The sequence below is a fragment of the Cibotium barometz genome, chromosome 34, assembly GCF_041138505.1.
Source record: "Cibotium barometz isolate CiBa-2024 chromosome 34, ASM4113850v1, whole genome shotgun sequence".
NCBI classification, from domain to species: Eukaryota; Viridiplantae; Streptophyta; class Polypodiopsida; order Cyatheales; family Cibotiaceae; genus Cibotium; species Cibotium barometz.
In genome coordinates, this window is record NC_141079.1 from 26202841 (window position 1) to 26227431 (window position 24591).

Sequence of the window (24591 nt, forward strand, 5' to 3'; positions counted from 1 at the left end):
TAGGATGACCACGATTCGGATAGTTTTTGCCCTTGCCTCTTCTCAGCAGTGGCCGATGTATCAGATGGATGTGAAATTCGCGTTCCTGAATGGTGTTGCAGGAGGAGGTGTATGTTGAGCAACCTTCAGGCTTTGAGGTTCCGGGATCGAAAGGTATGGCTTACAGGTTATGAAAGGCCTTGTATGGTCTTAAATAGGCTCCCAGGGCTTGGAACCAAAAGATTGATTCTTTCTTTCTTAGAAAGGGTTTCCAGAGATTAGTTGTAGATTCAAACTTGTATCTCTTTCGGGAACGTGGTATGGTCACCTTGATTATCCTCTATGTGGATGATCTTATCCTCACTGGCCATCATGTGGAGCACATAGCTGTGACGAAGGCTGCCTTGTCAGAGGAGTTTGAGATGACGGATTTAGGCTTCATTTCTTTCTGGGACTGGAGATTTGGCAGACCCAGAGGCAGTTCTTTGTTTCTTAGCAGCGGTATGTTCATGAGTTGGTGGAGACCTTTGGGATGGAGAACTGTAAGCCTATTTCATCTCTGATGGACCAGAATATCAAACTTACTGTACATGATCCTTGTGAGCAGGTTGATGCCTCGTATCGGAAGCTTGTTGGCTCATTGATTTGGTTCCTGAACACGAGATTGGAGTTGAGTTTTCCATTGGGGCTGTTGAGCTCATTTATGTAGACACCTTTGAAGACTTGAGGATCTTGCGGTATCTGTAGGGTACGAAAGATTTTGGACTCTTTTATAACACTGGAGGGGGAACGAAGGACCGAGTTACTCTCCGAGGTTGGAGTGACTCTGATTGGGGAGGAGATCTAGACACGAGGAGATCTACTTTTGGCTACGGCTTTACCTTTGGCTTAGGAGCTATTTCTTGGAGCAGCAAGAGGTAGCCAACTATTGCCTTGTCTTCTACTGAGGCAGAGTATTGGGCTGCTTGTGGTGCTGCTTACGAGGTGGTGTGGCTGCGGAGGTTACTTGGTGAGATTGGGTTTCCATTGAAGGAACCCATGGTCATCGAGTGTGTCAACTAGAGCTGTATAGCTATTGCTCGTAACCCGGTCTTCTATGCCCGAACCAAGCACATAGAGATACAATATCACTTTGTTTGTGAGAAGATTTTGGCTGGTGACATCTTGCTTATCTTTTTTTCCACGGAGGACAATGCGGCGGACCTCTTCACGAAGCCTCTACCTCAACAGATTCTCCGTTAGCACTCCAGCTCACTGGGGTTGGTTTCACATCCAGGAGCTGAGAGGGGGTGTTAGCAGTCATCTCCTGTCTGTACCATATTACTCAGTAGGGAGTAGGGCCATTGTTGTGGGTGTGTCCGCCCATGTAGGAGTTTCTCCATTTTTCCTCATCGTCCATATTTTCCTAGTTTTGCTGGTCGTGGGGGGACTGTTTGTGCTGGCCGACCTGATCTGTTTGCTGGCCGACTCATGATTGTGCTGGCTGACTTGATTTGTTGCTGGCCGACTGATGATTTGTTGCCGACTTGATCTAGGTGTTGGCCGACTGGATATTATCCAATTGTGGGCCCATTCAGGGGCTGTTGGCCTAGTTGCTACTGGCTGACTGGCTGCCCCTACATGTATATATAGCATGTGTTCCCCCACATCAGTTTTGTATCGGATTCTGGTGTATATAGCAGAGTTTATACCACCTTCTCCTCTCTTTCATTTTTGTATTTCTGCTCCCAGTACTTTCTCATTTCCGCTACCCATTTTGACATCTCTATCCCCAATAATAGATTTGGGCATGCCATGATGTTTGAAGATCTGAGCCAAGAATAACTTTGCCATGTGCTCTGGCTTGATTGTTTTCTCACAGGAATGAAATGTGCGTGTTTGCTAAAGCGATCAATGATAGTCCATATAGCATCATTACCATGTACCGATCTTTGCAAATCCATAATGAAATCCATGGCAATGCTTTCCCATGGTTCCTGTGGAATGGGTAAAGGATGAAGCAAACCAGTTGTCTTGTGCGTGTCAAATTGCACTCACGAACATAAGTTTCAATATCCCTGCGTAAAGCTGGCCAAAAGAAATTCTTTCCAAAGCATGTGTAGTAGCCAGAATGCCACAATGACTTGCATATGGAGGAGCATGACACTCTTCCATAACCTTTTGGCATAACTCTTGGACCACACAAATGCGGTTTTGCATCATTAGAAAACCATCTCGTATTGAATAAGATGGGACAGTAGTACCACCATTCAAATCAGCCCAAATAAGCTAAAAATTGTCAGAATGCGTAGCGGAAGATTAACGCACGTAGGAGACACATCACCATCGAGCACCACGAATACCCCCAACAGGCACTGCAGCATCCCTCCACCAGGCTCCCATCTCCTGGTGAGCTGCCCCCAAAAACACCGGTTGGAGGAGATGATTATGACAAGGTGCCACTCTAGCCTATATATGGCTCTTCAACTTCCCATGCTTCCACTTATGGGATAATCCAAGGCACCTTCCAGCCATAAATCACACTCTCGAAATCGCCAACCTTCCAACACCCTCCCTCGATTCGAGCTCCGCAAGCCACCGAGGCGCGAGGGGGTCGCCCAGGACCACACACGCCCGGGCTCCGATACCATGTCAGAATGCGCAGCGGAAGACTATCGCACGTAGGAGATGCATCACCATCAAGCACCACGAACACCCCCAACGGGCACTGTAGCATCCCTCCACCGAGCTCCCATCTCCTGGTGAGCTGCCTCCCAAAACACCGGCCGGAGGAGATGATTATGACAAGGTGCCACTCTAGCCTATATATGGCTCTTCAACTTCCCATGCTTCCACTTATGGGATAATCCAAGGCACCTTCCAGCCATAGATCACACGCTTGAAATCACCAACCTTCCAACAAAAATCTGTGTCCAAAGAATGCATATCTTGCATCCTTGACAAGTCCTGATGATAGGCGGTAGTCACTGCATGCACTTGAAGCCTGCGTGACAAAGCATCCACCACCAAATTCTTCTTTTCCAGAGTGTGCAAAATCTGAAAATGAAACATGGACAAGAAATTTGCCCACCTTAGATGCTTTTCTGAGAGTTTAGGTTGTGTGAGAAAGTGCCGTAAACTCTGATGATCTGTTTTAACCATAAATTCAACCCCCAAAAGATAATGTTTCCATGTCTGTAGGGCATGAATAACGGCCAGTAACTCTTTCTCATAAACCTGCAAATACAATTCTGCATGTTGCAGACGGCGGCTTTCAAAAGCCACTGCATGTCGCTCTTGATTCAAAATAGCCTTCAAACAATCTCCACATGCATCACACTCGGCCACACAAGGTCTATGCAAGTCTGGAATAATAAGAATAGGCCCTGAGATCATGGCGTCCTTTAACTTTTGGAAAGTCATTTTTTCTGAATCAGACCAACAGAATGCGGGTTTCTTCTTCGTTAAATTATGCAACGGAAAAGCCAAGAAAGCAAAGTGTCGAATAAATCAACGATAGTAAGAACATAGACCAATAAAGCTCCTGACTTGATGAACGTTTTGAAGCTTTGGCCAATCCTTAATAGCTTGAATCTTTGTAGGATTCATGTATACACCATTTTTTGAAACCAATATGGCCCAAATAATGGATCTTTGACAAAAAGAATTCACTTTTCCTTCCATTGATGAAAATCTTGTGTTTCCTAAGCTCTTCAAAAACAATGGCGAGATGTTCCTTATGCTCAGTCTCACTCTTTGAAGAGAGAATAATATCATCAAAGAAAGTTCTTGTGAAATTGAAAGTGGCGGGAGCATTTGTAAGACCAAATGGTACCACCAAATATTCATAGAGCCCAAATGATGTTTTGAAAGCTGTTTTGTGTACATCTTGAGGTACCACTCTAATCTGATGGTAGCCACTCTTAAGATCAATGCAACTGAAACAAGCAGCTCCCTCAAGCTTGTCAAGAATATCATCGATTCTAGGAATCGGAAACCTGTTCTTGATGGTAATCTTGTTAAGGACTCTATAATCAACACACATTTGTTTTTCTGCACAAGCAAAACTGGAGAACAATGAGGCGAAGAACTTGGCCTAATCAACCCTTTCTCAAGGAGATGATTCACTTGAGTCATAATTTCCTCTTGTTGGGCAGCACTCACCCTGTAAGGAGGTCGATTAGGAGGGGAGGTACTAGGGACTATGTCAATACAATGATCCTGTGGTCTCTTTGGGGGTAGCTGTCCAGGAAGTGAGTCAGCAAAACAGTCAACATAATCACTTAAGAAACCAATCTTATCTTGATCTATGGGAGTTACAGTACCATGCACAACATTATCACATACAAAGACCAAGTAAGAACAAGTTGATTTCTTTATTGCCTTGGAAATAGAGATGTGGCTCATAACGGATATGGTACTCCGAGTGGTACCCGCATCAATACAAACTTTCCTACTCCTATGAATAAAGTTTACTTTCTTCTCTTTGTGCAAAATCTTGGATCCAAATGATAATGCCATGGCATCCCAAGTATCACATCACATCCCGTAAGCGGTGCTACCAGGAAGCCTTCGTGATCCAAATATCCCTGAATTTGTATGCGAAGCTTCCCAATGATGGGAGTGATTTTGACTTCCTTGCCCTCAAAGGCAGCATCTCCATGAAAGTCCATGCCCAATTCCTCGGGCTTAAGCCCAAGAGAAGTAGCCATCTGAATGGATATAAAATTATTTGTAGAGGCATTATCAAAAAGCTGTTTGATCCTTTAACTTGCCCCAAGCCTTGCATAAAATTCTGCTCTTTGGCTCATGTGGAGTATTACCCTGTATATCGGGTATAACATTCACACTTCGTTTTGCATCCTGCACATTATTCCCTTTGGCATTCTGGGGGCATTGAGATTTCATGTGATCTTTGCTCCCACATAAGAAGCACTTCCCCTCTTTCATGCAATTAAAAATGTGCTGTCTGGACAGCTTAGGATCATCCTTTTTACCCCTCGGCTTCTTTTCAGAGCCCCTTTTGCATCCTTGGACTCATTGGGCATAAACTTAGGTGGCTGTCCACCCTTTTTCTGCTCATTTCCAGCTTTGAATTTGTCATGTGCAAGTTTTGCCCATGGACATATCCTGAAGCTAGTCCAGAAGGGGCAGCCAAAAAAAGATGACTAGAACCAGGGAATTGGAGCATGTGCGGCTATTTTGGGCAGGGAATTGGCTGATTGGAGGACATGGAGTGCTGTCCGCCAGTGTATGCAGGGATGATATCTAGTCGGCTGAAGCAAATAAAATATAGTGTCCAAAAAGCTGGCCGACCAGCAGTCGGCCAGATCTGATTGTCATATTCAGCCTATAAATAGGCATAGTTGCTCATTGTGTTGTTCATTCACTCCCCCTTTGGGTGTGGGTCAAGTACTAGGAGTATTTTGGGTGATTCACCTTTTATGAAAGGCAGCCTATGGCTGTAGATTTAGGGTACCTTTTTGTACCATATGAATATATTGAATTTCCAGCTCTCTCTCTCTCTCTCTCTCTCTCTCTCTCTCTCCCCCTGCTGTCTGCATTTTTGCATCAGCATGTTCTAAGTGGTGTTTAGGGCTGAAAGAAGACTCTTAGAGCTTCCGCGTGTTACATTGGTATCAGAGCATCAGGCTCAGCAAGGTTAAACGCTGTTTCAGTCCCATATGAAGGTGTACAGGTCCAAGGTACAGGAAAGTGCACAGGTACGAAGCCCAAGGCAAGGAGCACGAGATCGAGAAGAGCTCCCAGGAGGTTTGTTGGTGGTGTTCCACAAAGCCCAGAGGGGATGGCAATTCTGTGAGCCAGATAGGTTTTCGGGCAACGGTCCCAAGGGAGGATGATCCTCCAAGGGGTGGAGTGAGAATGCGAGACTCATTTCTTAGGAATGAAGACCAAGACGGTGTTCAGAGTCAGGGCAGGAACGGATTGGGGACTGGATGGAACAGATGCATAGATCTTATTCAAAGTCAGAGTGGTTTTGGAGACTTGGCTGGGTTTTCAGTGAAAAGGGTTGCCAGAGACGGATGGATGACAGAGGGACTCAGGGAACATAATGGGATGATGACAGTCATCCGAGAACAGGTTGGAATCCCGTCATCAAGTTTAGCAGAGGGGGATGTCATGTGCAAGTTTTGCCATGGACATATCCTGAAGCTAGTCCAGAAGGGGCAGCTAGAAAAAGATGACTAGAACCAGGGAATTGGAGCATGTGCTGCTGTTTTGGGGGCAGGGAATTGACTGATTGGAGGACATGGAGTGTTGTCGGCCAGCATATGCAGGAATGATATCTAGTCGGCTGAAGCAAAGAAAATATTGTGTCCAGAAAGCTGGCCGACTAGCAGTCGGCCAGATCCGATTGTCATATTCAGCCTGTAAATAGGCATAGTTGCTCATTGTGTTGTTCATTCACTCTCCCTTTGGGTGTGGGTCAAGTACTAGGAGTATTTTGGGTGATTCACCTTTTATGAAAGGCAGCCTATGGCTGTAGATTTAGGGTACCTTTTTGTACCATATGAATATATTGAATTTTCAACTCTCTCTCTCTCTCTCTCTCTACTCTCCCTTTTGTCTGCGTTTTTGCATCAGCATGTTCTAAGTGGTGTTTAGGGCTGAAAGAAGACTCTCAGAGCTTCCGCGTGTTACAGAAATTTCCTTTGTATGAGCTGAATTCTTGCACTCCCTTGCCATGTAGTTCCTAAAAAATAGTAGTTGAATATATCAGCTCTTGTATGAAGTGCTATGAGGACACACTGCAAGGCTCTTATGGATGATTCGTTGTAGGGCTGTAGCCCTTACTCAAATTTTCTTTTCTTCTCGTCCTCACTAATCATCATGAAAGGTGTGACCTTCAGAAGAATCTGCCAAAACTTTGAGACATATGAAGAAACGGACTCGCCTTCATCCTGTGTCAGCCAACCCCATTCCTTTCGTACATCTTTTTCGAAGTGAGGAGGAAGATAGAATTGCTCCTGTTGATGTTCAGCCCTAGCAGATAACTGTGGATCGTTATCTACCAAAGCCCCAACTTGGGCCCTGTCTCTATCCTCTTCCCGCATGTGGTGAATATGGGTGATAGAAACCTCCATAGAATGATCTGAATGGCTAGCCATGATGTGTTTACCAAGTCTTCAGAAAGAAAATAATTTCCGTGCCCCGGAATCACTCTCTACCAGCTTTCCAAGGATGATATTGAATAGATTGCAAGGGTGCAACAATGCCCCTACACAGACAGGAGGGCCACGAAGTCTTTCCACATGCTCACTGCCGCTTAAACCAAAGGTAACTTCTTTCGAAGCGCGATAGTAAGACGAGGGCTACCTCAAAATCCAACCTTCTTTCATGGATAATGACCCCTTACACAGCCATATCCAACATCATTTATGGCATAGGCTTTGTAGGCAGCCAGGCCTCTGATACCAATGTAACGGAAAGGCGGATGTAACACATAAATCTTATCAATCATGAAAATTGATCAAACACATGAACATGCCAGATAAGAGAGAGAAATAGACAACTCTGCACAGTACACCACACTAGGGGCCAGAAGATGGGCTGACCCCCCCCTTTATGGTTAGATTACCAAAAAGGAGTTTGCTTCAGATACAACCTTGTGGGTGTCCAGGGATTCTCCACTGTGGCTAGCACCTGAATCTTCCAGCACAAGATGAAAACAAAAGCAAAACATATGCTGATTTTGATGCCCCTTCTTAAAACAAGAGAGCTTTCTTGGCTCAGAGCACATGAAGCACAACCATGGACAGCCCACAACATTCCCACATCAGCCCGGGACAGCCCTGTATCTTCATCTTCCACCTGTCTGGCTCAGAGAGCAAATCGACCAGCCTAGAAGGGCTGTTTTCAGAAGTCGACCGGCTCTCAGTAGCCACAGAAAGAGTCGATCAGCAGTGGTTTACATGCTAGAAGGTAGCCGATCAGCATAACCAGCCTCCCACACAAATCGACCAGCTTTTATGGTGCCCAAATGCCCTGACCAGCAACTTTTTCAGGGCTATAAACAGCTGGCCAGCACTAGAATCGCCTCAAGAAGTGGTTCACCAGCTCCCTTCTTACGGTAGAAGGCTCCAAATCTGATCGACCAGCTCTCCCATGCACCAGGAAGCATGCGCATGCTCCAAACTCGAATTCTCCTCTAGTATTAGAGCTTGTCCGCCAATAATAACTCAGGCATGTGCTTTTTAGGTCCAAGATGGGGCGCCTACAAGCAGATTGCCCAAATCAGGTCTAGTGCCCGTCTTTTGGCTGCCACATGTATTAAAATAGTCCTACCTAGTGTGAATAACTTATAAGTTGTCTGGTCACTTATAAGTGAGTGTGGACCTGCGCTAATAAATATTAGTATGTGAAACCATAAAGCTGTAAATTGGGTTTTTAGGGACACTTACCACCTACAAAACACATGTAGACTACTTGCTAGTCCCAAACAGGTGTGCACGTACACGTCCACAGGGTGCCTAGGTGTCCCCGGCCCCATGGACAACATAGGGAGTAATCTCAAGCATTGTCCAGGCAAACAAGACAAGTCATCCAAATATAAAATCAAAGTCATGCACACACATGAGTGCAATGGGATTGGAAGAAACACCCATCTATTTAGTTGTATCAAGTAAAGTGTTCAGGGCTTCATGATCCTTCCCAAAACATAAATACATAAGATCACCAAGATAGCTAGTCTTGGGAAATCACATCATGTCAGGCTCCATGAGCCATACATGTACTATAATGTTAAGCTCCATGAGTCATACATGTACTTTCATGTCAGGCTCCACATGTCACACCATGTCAAGCTCCACAAGCCATACATGTATGTCATGTCAGACTCCATATGCCACACATGAACAGTAGAAAACAGAAGCAATGAGGAATTTTGTGACACAAGTGGTAACGCCCTCTGCATGTGGATGTACAGGTCTTGGGTTCAAATCCTGGCAGTAGTATAGTATGATTAAAATTCCACAAGTAAAGGAGATATTTAATCAGTAGAAAAGTGTCTTGTCTTTAACCTTTTGCTTAAGTGTTTATAGATGACTGGTCGTGACATAATTATTGATCTGAACAAGACAATCTACATGCCACAATGATGTGTCAGCATGGATGGGTGGGTTACTGTATACAAGGATCACTTGATCATGGTGACTGCAGAAGTTAACTTCACTGGTGGACATGTCAAATGGCGCATGGTTCCCATTCTTAAGTCTCCTAGACAACAATCCCTTAGGCTTGGAGACAGAACCATAACTTCAATGATTTTCATGGATTGGCCATAGAGTTTGCTTTCCAAGCTAGACTATGTAAACAGACATGGATAAGGATGGGTGTGTGCCACACACACCCCTAGCCTAACTATAATGGAAGGGCATACAAAGGAGGTGGACATGGTCATATTAGTTAGGAAACGCGTTTTTTCACTACAACCACTAGCACATGGGATATAAATGCCATTGATATCCTTGGTTCTTAAAGCTTTGATTTGCCATGAAGGGTATGAATAAGGTCAGTTCAGAAGGTGCGCATTCATTTGTTGCAGTCCACTCAATGAATGGGCCTGCCAAATCTTCCATGTTGCCAATCATCTCTAGCAGGAGTCAGGAGACTTGGACGTATTGTATTGTTTCAGAGGCACAAGGCTGGGTATTCTGACAAGCAACTCCTAATAGGAAAAATGTAGTGCGACACCGGTGGTGTCCTTCTTGCATTGCAAAATTGGAGTGGTTAGCTGCTGTAAACTTTGCTTCTACTACGTTTGGCCTGTAGCTTCTCTTCGAAGGTCTGTAGTTCGGCCTGTAGCTTCTCTTCGAAGTCCAAACGAATATCTTTGACAGCTTCCAGTGTAAATGAATGGACCGAAGGCTAGGGAGTCATTCTAGTGTGGAGAGTAAACAACACCACCAGGGTGGGCAACACTTAAAATTTGGTTGATCTCACATGAGTTTTGCTAAAGGTTGGGTATGTTTGTTCTGGAAGTTTTATCATGAAAGATGTACATTTGTGTAAAATCCTGGTTTCTTCTGAGTACTCACCTTGGGGGTTCACTGTTCAAAATCCCTATATGTTACATGTGGTCAAAGACTGGACCACACAAGACTAAGTAAAGTGCAAATCATAAACTTTTGACAGTAATATTGTTCCCAGGAACCATTGTCTGTGAGGAAATCAGACGAGTCTTTTAATGATCAAAACATACGTCTCCCTGGAATAAATGATAATCAAGATGATACTGAAGCTCAGGAAATAATACCTGAGGCGTTTTATTTTGTAAAATCATGTGATATAGAGGGGCAGAAGGTTTTTATTAACATGTGCGGATGTTTGAAGGTACGACCTTTGGATTGCAGGTCTATGGTTTTCCTCTATACATTTAAGTAATTGGTATTTATTGCTTAATATACCTGAAGAAAATCAATTCATTCAGAAAATAAAGTTAAGTACATATATTAAAGATGGCATGCAGATAGCAGCACCTGGAGAGTGGCAAAATGGTGTTCCTCCTGAGCTGGAAGAATCATTTTCCCTAATGGAATCACATGCCGATCATGGCGCTCAAAACTTGCGTTTTTCACTTAGCTGTTCTGATTACATGTTATCAACTGATAAAAGTATGATTCTTCCAGCTTTTAATGAGTTATTTTAAGTGATCTTTAAGGTTTATGTCCCTAAACCACACTGATTAACTTGGATGGACCTGATTGCTTACCCTTGTGCAAAACACTAGCTTGGTATGTAATCTGCTACACCTCAAAAAATTATTTAAGTGTATAATTTTCAAATATCTAGAATGTTTGCTACGATGGTTTGGTAATTCTCTCATTTATGAAAAAATGCTCAAATTTTGAAGATTGCTAAGGATAGTTTGGTAATTCTCTCTTTTTGAAGAAATGCCCAAATTTTCAAGATTGCTTTTCTGAAGTATATACTTGTAGTAAAGTAAAACCTAAGGTACAAGAGTTGGAATATTCCTTAAAAAAGGTCGGACTCATCCTACATAAGGTATATGAGCTAGGCAGTTTAATGAAAGGCACCAATCAAGTGATTTTGAGCTTAATCAGGAGTGAAGCTGGCAACCACTGGATTAGTCTTGGATGGCTTCAAGAGACCCAAGACGGGCCATAACAAAGTGCAAAAAGAAGAAAGGTGATATGTCTAAACATCTGCCTGAATTGATATTAAGTGCAAGAAGCAATTAGGGATCACAAGTACTTGTTGGGATCGAGAAGACTAGATCAGCTGCATGGCCTCTCAAATGAGAGAAGCTTGAGGCTGGAAAAACACCTCCTGGAGCCAGACATCGTGCATTATGGGCCTTCCAAGGGATCTGTTCTGCTCAAGTAAAGGAAGTTAAAAGGGCCTCCTGGAGCCAGACATCGTGCATTATGGGCCTTCCAAGGGGTCTGTTCTGCTCAAGTAAAGGGAGTTAAAATGGCCTCCATAAGGTTGAACTCTCCTCTCAGTGATTAAGGGAGTTAGCTTGTGACAGTCCTGTATGCATGTGTTACACATCTGCCACACATTAGTATGGTCCCAGGTTAAAAGGCGATTAAAACGAAGGTCAGGGTACTCGAGTCTAAGGATGCGAAGCAGTACATAAAGACTAAGGAGAGTTGTTGCGCAAAGATCAAGCATTCCACCTTGGTAGGCTTTCTAGGGTTAGGATTAACCCTAATGTGCAGGAAATGGGGGCAGAAAACAGCAGAAAGAAAGAAAGTTGTATTAACGTCTACAAAAGGCCAAAATGACCTATGAGACCAAAAGGTTACATCATGTCCATGAAATACATCATCATGGGTATTAAAAATAAAAATCAAAGAAAGTAATAAGAGCTGAAATGTCAGATCTGATCCCAAAACAAAAAGTGTGCAGATCTCATATCACCCTAAAATATCCCGCATAGGACGACATGGCACCCAATGAAGTAAAGCTGGGCCGGCAGGAGAAAGTCCTGTGGTGGTGGGAGATGATGGCTCTGATCCTCCTATAGTGACACGGGCATGGGCGGGGACCGTGAGGTCGAGGGCGTCGGGCTTTGCATAGTTCAATGGCTCTGTCTAGTGTCACTCCTCTCGGCCGAGCTCTCGCATTAGCATGAAGGTCGGGTGTAGTGGGTGAATCTGCCCTCGTCACTCTAGTCTGAAAGAAGTTGGTGAGAGCTCTTTGTACTGGTCCTTTGATGGGTACCATTGGTCTAAGCCGCAAAAGGGACTCCCTGTGTCTGCGAAGCTCTAGGAGGAAAAGTCCCATGCATCACTGGTCTAGGAAATCCATGATCCTGGAAAGTGGTCCAAATCCATCTCAGAAGAGGCAGTGGAACCTCCCCCTAATCTCATAGTATACTAGGCATTTGCATACATAGTGGGCCCATGTCTCAGCCTATGTGTGACAAAGCTGACATATCTTGTCCTCTGGTGCAGCTGCCCTCGGTCCATATCTGGCTATCTCCACTCTCAAACGATGGGATGAGGTGCGGATCTGTCCAATCGCACATCGCACCCCAAATGACAGATGTGTACCCATGTAGTGCGGCCGTGTGATGAGGCTTGTCTTCTGTCGGGCGGGGAGAGAGAGAGAGAGAGAGAGAGAGAGAGAGAGAGAGAGAGAGAGAGAGAAATGAAATGATATATTATCGTCCTCAAAAGGCCAAAATGGCCTATGAGACCAAAAAGGTTACAACAATTGGTGGATCTGATACAATGTCTGTGTAAGAAAAGCTAAAACAACTAAACAACTAACTGAAACTGAAACAACTAACTGAAACTGAAACAAGAACTATGAGGAAAAGTAAGTTACTAGGAGCTCCTAATGGATAGCATCTGGGAAGGAAAACTCCGGCAACAAAGGTAAGCATCATATACATCAATATCCAAAGATGTCTCTCATCGGTCGATGGCGGATATCCTCAATGTCCTCCATGGTGAGTACTCTGACTGGACGTCTCCCATGCCTCTGAACAGGCAGTGAAAACAGCCTCGTATCTCATAATATACTGGACAATGACATATGTTATGTAACTCTGTCTCTGGCTCCATCTGGCACAACTGACATCCTGGCCTCAGCTGGTACTCCTCTGAATCTGCAAGTCTCAATCTCTAGCTGGTGTGAGGATGTGCGCATCTGACCAATAGCACACCGTACCCCATGAGAAAGATGAGTATCCATGTAGCTGGGTCTAATCACAAACCCATCCTCCGTGAGCTGGAGAAGATGATCTATATAGAAAGCCATCCTCGTACCAAGCTCGTGTGTCGGCTGTATCCATGTCCTCCTAGTGTCCAGCTGAGTCAAGTCCTGCCTGATAAGTCTGGTAATCTCTGCCCGTGTGAGAGAGAGGGAGGGTGCATCCAGGCAGTACTGAAATGGAGGTAGCCTGTCCATACTAGAGCCATGCAGTTGGAACCAAGCTGTCATCTGTGCATACCAACATAATCTGTCTCCCTGTGATGCCAACTGTCGTGAAGACTCCAGGGCTAGGCGAGCATATCTGTCTCTAGGGAGAGCCCAAGTGCCTCTATGTATAAAGGAGACTGATCGAGTGAGTGCCTCTACTGCCAATGGGGGGGGCAGCCATCTTTGCACGGATAATATCATGTGGTACGGTCCTTGGCCCTAATCATCCGGGAAATCATAGAAACCAAGGGCCTCTCCATACATCTCCATCCATCAGTGCTACCAGCTCGGCTGCTGTGGTGATCCACTAAGGGTCCCCATATCTCCACTCCATACAGCATGGCTGAAGTGACCTAAGTGTCAAAGAGCCAGAGCTTTGTTTGAGGTTCCTGAAACTGAACGTGCGAACACATCCTCTCTAGTCTCCCCAATGCTGCATAAGCTCTGGTCAATCTGGTCTCCGCTGCTCTCCTCAAGGAAAATAGTGGGCCACTAAAAACCACACCAAGGTAAGTATATGCATTTGTATACTCCACTGTCTCCTGACCATATGTAAAGGTGGGTGCTGACCTCCTAACCCACTGTGCTGTGGTGTTAAACACCATCACCTTGGTTTTACCAAGGTTAACAGACAATCCACTGTCCTGTGCAAACGTGTGCAATGCATCCAAATGACGCTGCATCCCCTCTGGAGAATCTGAGATCAACACAATATCATCAGCATACAATAACAGCGAATCCATGTCCCTGCTAGCGTGCTCCTCTGTCACCCTCCCACTCTACATAGTCCGAAACCTCATCCACATACATCCCAAATAAGGTGGGAGAAAGGGGGCAGCACTCTTTCACCCCAATAGGGGAGTGAGCCATCTCAGATATACCCTGAGTAGTACGTACCTGCCCCACAACTGTCCTGTATAAAGCCATGATTCCCCAAATCAACTCTGTGGGCACTCCCATCTCCTGTAGTCTGCGCATCAGTCTAGCTCTCGATACTGTGTCAAAAGCTTTGCGGAAATCCACAAAGCAACAATAAATCCTCCTGCCATATGATCTGCCCTCCTCAATAATAGCTCTGAGTGTCAAGATATGGTCAAGAGTGGAGAAACCTCTCCTGAAGCTTGCCTGCCCTGATGCACGTATGCCCTCTCTCTCTGCCCATCTACTCAACTCCTGCTCAAGAATAGATGCATATAATGTTGGAAATAAGTGCACACTAGGTGTACTATTTCTCTAGTCTAGTTTCAGTCTTTGTGTCTTGAGTCTAGTGCCATGTGGCACCTCTACATTTATCCCATAAGTGAGTCTACTCAATCTTGTACTTCTCACCTATAAATTGTAGGTGTCACATCAATGAATGTATCAATCTTGTGTCTTGTCTACACTCATCTCAAGGTTGTCTTTCATTTGTTCTTGTTTCATTTCTAGTTTTGCTCTTGCTTTCATATTTTCTACATGGTATCAGAGCATGCTGCTCCTGCCCTGTGTTACCCGCCATAACTTCAGGCCACCATCTCCCTAGCTGCGCTCAGCTTGTAGGACCAGCCTATACACATTCTGCACAGGCTGCGCCGGCCTGAACTTTCTGCGCCAGTTTTTTGCTGTCCTGCGCCGGCCTGTTTTCAGTTGCTGCTGCCTGCGCTTCATCCTCTACAGGTTGCGCATCACTCCATACCTGCAGCTACTGTCGGCCTCCCTCTCTGGATGAGCAGCACTTGTACTGCTTATTCACAGGAGCTGTATTACACCTCTGCAGCAGCCTACGTCTATCTGCTGGAGGCGGTGTTTCTTCATCTACAGGCTACGCATCATCTAAAGGCAGTTCAGTTCTGCCATCGCTTCCTCTTGAAGAATCTACAAGGTACTGTGCATTGTCTCCTTCAGTTTGCTGGTCAGTCCTTTTCTTATCCTCATATCTGCAAACTGCTAGTTCCTCATGCTTCGATGGGCTGTCACATGCTATGGCCTTGACAAGTGGTGAGAGAGCTGGCTTCTAAAACCAGTTTGGATCTCTTCTTTCATTCATTTCTGCAATCTTGTAAGGGAATAGACATTGCCCTTGCATTTTAGCAAGAGGTAAGACCTTCCCACATGGCCTCTTCTACTCATTCTCTCATGTCTATCGACAAATTCAATGGCTCCAACTTTCATACTTGGCAAATCAAAATCAAGTGCCATCTTATGAAAGAAGGTCTTTGGGACGTTGTTCACCATGCTGCTCCCGAAGATTCCGACATTGAGCAAGTTATCACTTATGCTCCCACTGCCAAGAATGACAAAGCCTATGCTATCATCCTGCTCGGTCTTGGAGATGATTACATTCATCACATCTCCGACATACAGTCTGCTTCTCGAGCATGGATCACTTTGGATACCCTTTTTGGACCCCGTTCTAAAAACTCTAAGATTGCACTTATGATCTCATTCTTTGATCTATATATGCAGGAGGGAGCTACTATAGCCTCTCATGTCAATTATTTTCGCAGTCTTATGGTTTAGCTTGCTTCAGTGAAGTCCCCCATCTCCGAAGATATTGCTATTGCTGTGCTTCTCAAAAGCTTACCTGACACCTATGCTACTCTTGTCACTACCTTCAAGTATCACAATAATCCTACTCTTGAAGGTATCATCAATGCTCTCCAAGAAGAGGAAAGAACAAAACAACAAAAGGTAACTGACACTGCATTTTTAGCAAAGAAAGGAGGTTCTAAGGTAAGAAAGCCTTGCACCCATTGTGGGAAAACTAATCATATGGAGAAGGACTGCTTCAAGGCTCATCCATGCACCATTTGTGGCCGTGATAATCACCGGGAGAAGGACTGCTACTCTAAAACCTCTACATCAGCCCCTGCATCTACCTCAGCCCATGTTGCTGCAGCATCTACATCAGCAGATCTTGCTGTTCATTCCTCACATGATGAGGAATGGGCTTTCTGATTACTTCACCTTTTCTTGTCTACCACTTTGACCACCGATGATGTAGGTCAAGGGGTTCTAGTGTCTTACTCATTATGATTTTTGACCTCTCTCTTGTCCCTACCCAAGAGGCAGAGATTGCCCTTGAGGAGGGGATGTCTTCAAGGTCCATCTGTTTGTCTACAGTCAGTCTTCTGTCTATCTAGTCTTGTCTGTCTGTCTATCTGTCTATCAAATCTGACTGTGTCTTGTTTTAGATCCATCTTGTCCCTATCCTTGTGGACCCATATGAGGATATCACTTGAGGAGGGGTGTCTCAGGATCTTTTGTCTCTCATGTCTTGTCTCTCAGTCTATCAGTCTTTATGTTTGTCTTCTAGTCTTGTCCATCTTGTCTTCTAGCTTGTCTCTCAATCCTTGTCTAGTCTCTCTGTCTTGGTCTTATCTTTTGTCATGTTATAGTCTTGTCTTTTGTCTTCCTCCTAGTGTCCACTTAAGGAGGGTGTTGGAAATAAGTGCACACTAGGTGTACTATTTCTCTAGTCTAGTTTCAGTCTTTGTGTCTTGAGTCTAGTGCCATGTGGCACCTCTACATTTATCCCATAAGTGAGTCTACTCAATCTTGTACTTCTCACCTATAAATTGTAGGTGTCACATCAATGAATGTATCAATCTTGTGTCTTGTCTACACTCATCTCAAGGTAACTCTTTGTCTTTCATTTGTTCTTGTTTCATTTCTAGTTTTGCTCTTGCTTTCATATTTTCTACATATAATCTAGCCAATGTGTGACCAATCATGATGGTACGATAATTCCCAGGAAGCATGGGATCCCTTGACTTGAAGATAGGCACAATCGTGGACATATTCCATGTCTCAGGAAAACCCTCACACATGGCTCGGTTAAACATCATAGCAATAAGCTCTGCAAGCATATCTCTGGCATGAATAAAGTGCTGTGCTACCAAACCATCATGATCATATGCTCTCCCAGTCCACCTCCTGTCAATAGCTTTCCTTACCATCTCAGCAGTAAAGAAAGCACATGTCTCTGGGCATGGCTCCGATGGGTCTGGCAGGGGCGGCTGTCCTGGTGCTGTGTACAGGGATGCTGCATACTCACCCCAAATCTTTGTGGAGGTAATGGCTGGTGAGGGTGAATGCTCATGGAATAGTCTCCATGCCTTGCCTGAGTCTTGACTCATAAATAACTGATACAAATCTCTCTCTAACTGAGCAAGATGAGCCCTCTTCTTACGTCGCACTAGGGGCCGGAAGGTAATCCGTGACTGTCTGTGAGTGGTAACACCCATGAGCACCTCTCTCTGTAATCTGATCCTCATCTCTCTGCACTCCTCATCATACCAGCTGTTTTGGGGCATGTTCCCAGATCGTCTCCGTGTAGGCTGACTATGGGGATATGCCTCTGATGCTGCAGCATGAAGCGTCTCTATCAATATCTGAGTGAGCTCATCTAATGGCCGTCTCGGCTCCTCGGCACATAAGCGTCTGTATATCTCATCCGTGTACACGGTGTCAGTCCCCCTCGTAAAGGTATAACGAGTGTGTGTGGAGACCTGTCCCAATGGAGCTGTGCTGAACTGAAATGTGAGAGTGAAGGACAAGATAGCATGATCCACTGCTACTCCAACCGGCCTAGTGCCTACCATAAAATCCTGAAAAGAGGGAATGAGATTGGGCTGAGCCATAACATAGTCCACTGTACTAGCACCATGCCGATGTGGAAAGCTAGTGAAACCGCCCACTGTCGGGAATCTCTGTAGGCCATTCAGGATGGCCAATCCATGTGCAATCCCCATGTCTATCAAATACCGCCCATACTCAGTGTGTTCCTCATCCTGTGAGAGTCTAGATAGGCCCATATCCCTAACATCAAGCTCCCTCAACGTCTCCTCTGAGGTATCATAAAATACTGTCTGGTTATGGGCGGTCTTGGCATTGAAGTCCCCCAGGAGAATGATGTCACCATCCCTGGAGATCTTCCAAATGTCATCATCCAAAATAGAAAAGGGAGACTGCCCGCTAGGTGATGCATACACTGATGTACTAGGAGCAAAATAGCATATTGCAATGTAGAGATATCTGCTCGTCTCTGCCCTCAGTCTAACCCACATGTACCTAGCCTGCTCATCTCTGCGGACTATATGTATCAGTGGCTGCAGCTCCTCTCTAAACAATACTGCCACTCCTCCTGAGCCCCGTCCTCTATGCTTTGAACGAGTCTCGTGTCTACAAGCTGTCTCCCATCGGTATTCACTAACATGTGGCATGGACTGTCCAGGAGCCTGATGCGTCTCACAGTAGAAGATGATGTCCCTCCCAGTGAAACTATCCTCAAAAGCCCCTATATCAAGGCGTAGAGATCCATTACAATTCCAAGTAGCAACTTTGAGTGTAGTCCCATAGGTCTCGCGCCGCCATGAAGAGCGCCTCTCCATAATCACCACTCTACCATCTCTATAGAAGGCCACTTTCCCTTTCTCTCGGACTGCCCTTATCTCGGGCATAACTTCTTTCATGTGGGCAAGTTGCGAGAGTGTGAGGTCATCTCCAAGAAATATTCCCGTCTTCTTGAGTGTAGGACGTCTCTTCAAGAAGTCCTTCTTCGCTTCCATGGAGGGAAAACGAATGATAAGTGCTCTCTCCTTGGAAGATTCGCCACTACCTTCTCTCTTCTTTCCCACTCTCCATGCCTTTGTGTGCGTGGCTTCAATGCCCATCATAGAGAAAAGCTCCTTGGTTTCCCCTTCCGCATCATCACGGTCTTTTAGACCGGACACTCGTACATGTAAGGCCCGGGTCTTCCTCCTTTGCTCCTCTTCAAGGGTCATGTTGATGATGGTGGGAGTGGGGATGGGTGGCGATTCTTTACCTTTCCCTTTCTTGGTGACCTCGATCCATTTCTCCGCCTCGTCCATCTTCTTTTGTGTCTCTGTGATCACCTCCACCCATGAAGATGTCTTCTCTTTATGTTGCTCCTCCTCCTCTCGAATGATCCTCATTTGTTCCTTGATGGTATTCAGCTCTTCAATAAAGGAGGGCTGAAATTTTCCATCCTCAAGCTTGCCTTGTGAAGTGGCTTACTCTTTTGAGGGCTGAAATTTCAGCCGCTTGACTTTTAGCATGCAATTTGGCCTTCACTAGTTCCTCCTTTAAGGCTGAAATCTCAGCCTCTTGCCTCAATGTTCTCTCTTCGAGCTCTTGGATTTTGTCAAATCCCTTCTTGAGTTTGGAGAGGCGGTTTATGATTGTGGTAACGGAAGAGTTGACCATCTTCTTGTTTTCTTTGATAATTGTGCTGAGCTTGTCCTCCACCTTCACAACTCCTCTTTAACTCCGGTCTTGGCCATGACTTTTTGCAGTACTTCCCACAGCCAATGGACTGGAAATTAATCCATGACACCTGCGCGCAGCACGAAACAGCAACAGTAGGGGGGGGTCAAGCCATGTAGAGAGAGAGCAACACAATGCTGAATGTATGAGAATGATAAGGTTATGTGTTGTACAAGGCATAATAGTATAATGCTGTCCATATGGTGTCCTTTCACACCGGGTGTTCATGGGAAAAAACCCTTCAATATAGAAGGTAAAAAATGCCCTTTTTGAACCCACGTTCACACCTAGCACTACCACTAAGAGTTTTCCTACAAATCCCCCTTGTAGTGATAGTGTGAATATGTACAGGGTAGCAGATCACTCTCCAAATGGGAGTAAGCTCAAAGCTTTGCAAAATGCTTCAAACTTCTCTCTAGGCGATGCCTTAGTAAACAGATCTGCAATGTTCTCATGTATAGGACAGTAAACCAAATTGATCTCCTTTGCATGTAGTAGATCACTCTCCAAATGGGAGTAAGCTCAAAGCTTTATGGAATGCTTCAAACTTCTCTCTAAGCAATGCCTTAGTAAACAGATCTGCAATGTTCTCATGTGTAAGATGGTAAACCAAATTGATCTCCCCTGCATGTAGTCTCTCTTTGACATAGTGATAATGTATCTTTGGTGTGAGCATGGAAGATTGGATTCCGTGCTACAGCCATAGCACTCTGAATGTCAGTGAGAATGGGAGTGGATGTCTGCTGACTTCCACGAAGATCCACCATCAATCTCCTCATCTATACACACTCAACTGTAGTAGTGAAAGCTACCTTGTACTCAACTTCACATGAACATTTAGCCACAATAGGTTGCTTTTTGCTTAACCATGATATGCATGAGCTCCCAAGGAAAAAACAATTCCCACTTGTGGACTGCCTTGTGTCATAATCACTAGCCCAATCTGAAATTTGAATCACTGTAAGCATTGAGCTGAAAATCACCCCCCCCCCCCCCCCCCCCCCCCAAGCATAGAACAAACCAAGAAACAGGGTGAGTACCTTAACACACGCCTAATAGCTTGCGAGCACTGTCTCCAAAGTGTATGTCCGGTCTTGTGTTACACAAGTATATGAGGCAGCCAACAACGTGGTTGTAAAGAGTGGCATCGCAGGTCTCTATTGCATCATACATATTTAGCCTAAGCCCGGGTTCTGCTGGAGTAGAAATAGGCTTAAAATTTTGGAATTTGAACCTTTGTAGCAACCCCTTTGTGTACTTGGATTGCAGCAAAACAATGCCCTCTTGTAACTGTACAAACTACATGCCCAAATAATACTGTAACAACGTGACATCCGACATCTCAAATGAGGATTCAAGATCAGCCTTTGAATGCTGCAATTTTATCCTCATTGGTCCGTGTTAGCAACACATCATCCACATATAGGATGATGAAAATCAAATCCTCTTTGTCCACCTTGACATAGAGGGTGCTCTCTGTTGGACTATTGTGGAAGCCCTAGCGGGTCAAATAAGCATGTATCTCTTCGTACCAGGCTCGAGGAGCTTGTTGAGGCCATACAATGCCTTGGGTATTCTACATAACTTCCCTTCTGACCATGCGCCACAAAACCCATACACTTCCTCGTGCAAGTCCCCATTAGGGAAGGCTGTTTTGATATCCAACTGATGTACATTTCCATGATGGGCTGCCAATGCAGTAACACTTCTGATGGTGGTCATCCTGGAAGTAGGTGCAAAAGTCTCATCATAATCAATACCTTTTTGCTGAACATATCTCTTTTCCACAAGTCTTGCTTTGTACTTGTCAATAGTACCAACACTTTCTTGTGACCTTGTAAACCCACTTCGTACCGATAGTTTTCTTGCCATAGGGCAAGAAAACCAAATCTCATGTGCCATTCTTATGTATGTCATCCAACTCGTTGTGCATGGCTCTCATCCAATGTTCATTTTCCTGGGCTTCCTCAAAGGAGTCAGGCTCATATGCATCACAAAGGCCACTCGTCCAAGTGGCATCAAGATGATGTGGCTCTCCCGAGCTTTTACAACGAGCCGGTGTCTTGCTACTGAGGGGAGCTCCTTCAGCAGACACCTGCGTTCTGCTGCAGCTCACATTAGCGCTTCACATCAGCCCACATCTGCACTTACATCAGGCTTATGTCAGGGTTTATATCAGCATTTATCTCAGCCTTCTTCAGCGCATACATCAGGGCTCACATCCAGCATATCTTGTGCGTTTTGGCACAGCCCTTGGGACAGCAGCCCTTCTCTGCTACACATCGGGACAGCAGCCCTCTCTGCTACATCGGGACGGCAGCCCTCTCTGCTTCAGGTACGGAGCACTCGTGCCACCAGAGACTGCACCACCATCATCGTCATCGACGTTACCTTTTTCTGCTGCCACTATCACCTCGGAGTTCTTTGCCTCACATCGACGCGAGCCTTCGTCATCAACCGTGCTTCAACTCCGACGTCCTTCTCTGCTTCTGCACTGGTCTTCTTTTTGCTCAGAGTCACCTCTCATATGAGGGCTCTTGTACATATTTGCTCTCACCTTTTTATATATATTCACTCACATATTTCATGCTGTGTGGTTTCACTCTGATCTCCCGTATTTCTGGTCCTTCCATCCTTTTGCCCTCACATGGTATCAGAGCGAGCAAAGGGATTGAAGACCTCGAGAGCACACAGCATGGATCGTCTACCCACACTCCCGGAGGATCGATTCTTCTCACTAGAAGATGCTTCTCCAAACTCTGATCTGGACCACATAGGGAATGGGATTTCTTACTCAGTGGAGAATCCTGTTCAAGATCATACTTTGGGAGACGATCAACCCATGCACATCACCTCATCCACACAACCTTTGCATCACGATCGTCCTCTCCGACTTTATCAGATCTTGGTTCTAGAGGGGGATACATTCCTTTTGCCATTGTGTTTGTGTGGGACCCTGGCATACTTCATCTTGTTTCATCTTCTCTCATGGTCCCTTTTTTGGCTTGAGAGGGGTGTGAAGAAACAACACTTTTCCAGTCCTAAAAAGGGATTTTTTTGGTTATTTTATATTTCATATTTTTGGGGGTTTTTGTCGTGGCTGCTGGCCTACACCTTTATGGTGACCGATCAGCACCCCCCTCTACTATAAATAGCATTGCCCATACCTTATCATGTAGTGTACCACTTCATCGCCATATCAGGTGCCATATGGCCGCCTACAAGTAGAGGCTCTCATCTGTGTTTTCCTCTGCTGGTCCAGGCTGCCTACTTCAGGGCTCACATCAGCCAACATCAGGCTGTATTCTGGCGCTTGCATCATGCCTACATCAGCTCACATCTGCGTTTCACCTCAGCATATGCCAGCGTTTCGCTGCAGCTCACATTAGCGCTTCACATCAGCCCACATCTGCGCTTACATCAGGCTTACGTCAGGGTTTATATCAGCGTTTATCTGAGCCTTCTTCAGTGCATACATCAGGGCTCACATCCAACATATCTTTTGCGTTTTGGCACAGCCCTTGGGTCCTTCTCTGCTTCTACACTGGTCTTCTTTTTGCTCAGAGTCACCTCTCATATGAGGGCTCTTGTACATATTTGCACTCACCTTTTTATATATAATCACTCACATATTTCATGCTGTGTGGTTTCACTCTGATCTCTTGTATTTCTGGTCCTTCCATCCTTTTGCCCTCACATGGTATCAGAGCTATCGTGAGCAAAGGGATTGAAGACCTCGAGAGCACACAGCATGGATCGTCTACCCGCACTCCTGGAGGACCGATTCTTCTCACCAGAAGATGCTTCTCCAAACTCTGATTTGGACCACATAGGGAATGGGATTTCTTACTCACTGGAGAATCCTGTTCAAGATCATACTTTGGGAGACGATCAACCCATGCACATCACCTCATCCACACAACCTTTGCCATCACGATCGCCCTCTCTGACTTTATCAGATCTTGTTTCCAGAGGGGGATACATTCCTTCTGCCATTGTGTTTGTGTGGGACCATGGCATACTTCATCTTCTTTCATCTTCTCTCATGGTCCCTTTTTTGTCTTGAGAGGGGGTGTGAAGAAACTACACTTTTCCAGTCCTAAAAAGGGATTTTTTTGGTTATTTTATATTTCATATTTTTGGGGTTTTTGTCTTGGCTGCTGGCCTACACCTTTATGGTGACCGACCAGCACCCCCCTCTACTATAAATAGCATTGCCCATACCTCATCATGTAGTGTACCACTTCATCGCCATATCAGGTCCCATATGGCCGCCTACAAGTAGAGGCTCTCATCTACGTTTTCCTCTGCTGGTCCAGGCTGCCTACTTCAGGGCTCACATCAGCCAACATCAGGCTGTATTCTGGCGCTTGCATCAGGCCTACATCAGCTCACATCTGCGTTTCACCTCAGCATATGCCAGTGCCTACATCAGAGCTTACATCAGTGTTTTGCTTCAGCAGACACCTGCGTTTTGCTGCAGCTCACATTAGTGCTTCACATCAGCCCACATCTGTGCTTACATCAGGTTTACGTCAGGGTTTATATCAGCGTTTATCTCAGCCTTCTTCAATGCATACATCAGGGCTCACATCCAGCATATCTTGTGTGTTTTGGCACAGCCCTTAGGACAGCAGCCCTCTTTGCTACATCGAAACAGCAGCCCTCTTTGCTACTTTGGGACAACAACCCTTCTCTGCTACACATCGGGACAACAGCCCTCTCTGCTGCTTCGGGACAGCAGCCCTCTTTGCTACATCGGGACGGCAGCCCTCTCTGCTTCAGGTACGCAGCACCCGTGTCACCAGAGACTGCACCACCATCATCGTCATCGACGTTACCTTTTTCCGCTGCCACTATCACCTCGGAGTGCTTTGCCTCACATTGACGCGAGCCTTCGTCATCATTGACCGTGCTTCAACTCCGACGTCCTTTTGTGCTTCTGCACTG

The 24591-nt window shown here is 45.3% G+C and overlaps 1 protein-coding gene across 1 annotated transcript in view; it reads left to right on the forward strand.

The window, feature by feature from the left end:
* Positions 1-24591, forward strand: part of LOC147618835 (uncharacterized) — a 72455-nt gene that overhangs the window by 28567 nt on the left and 19297 nt on the right. The window contains exons 2-3 of the mRNA XM_086773911.1: positions 10129-10311; positions 10448-10592. Of these exons, the coding sequence (XP_086630037.1) occupies positions 10129-10311; positions 10448-10592 (328 nt within the window). The remainder of the gene's footprint in view (positions 1-10128; positions 10312-10447; positions 10593-24591) is intronic.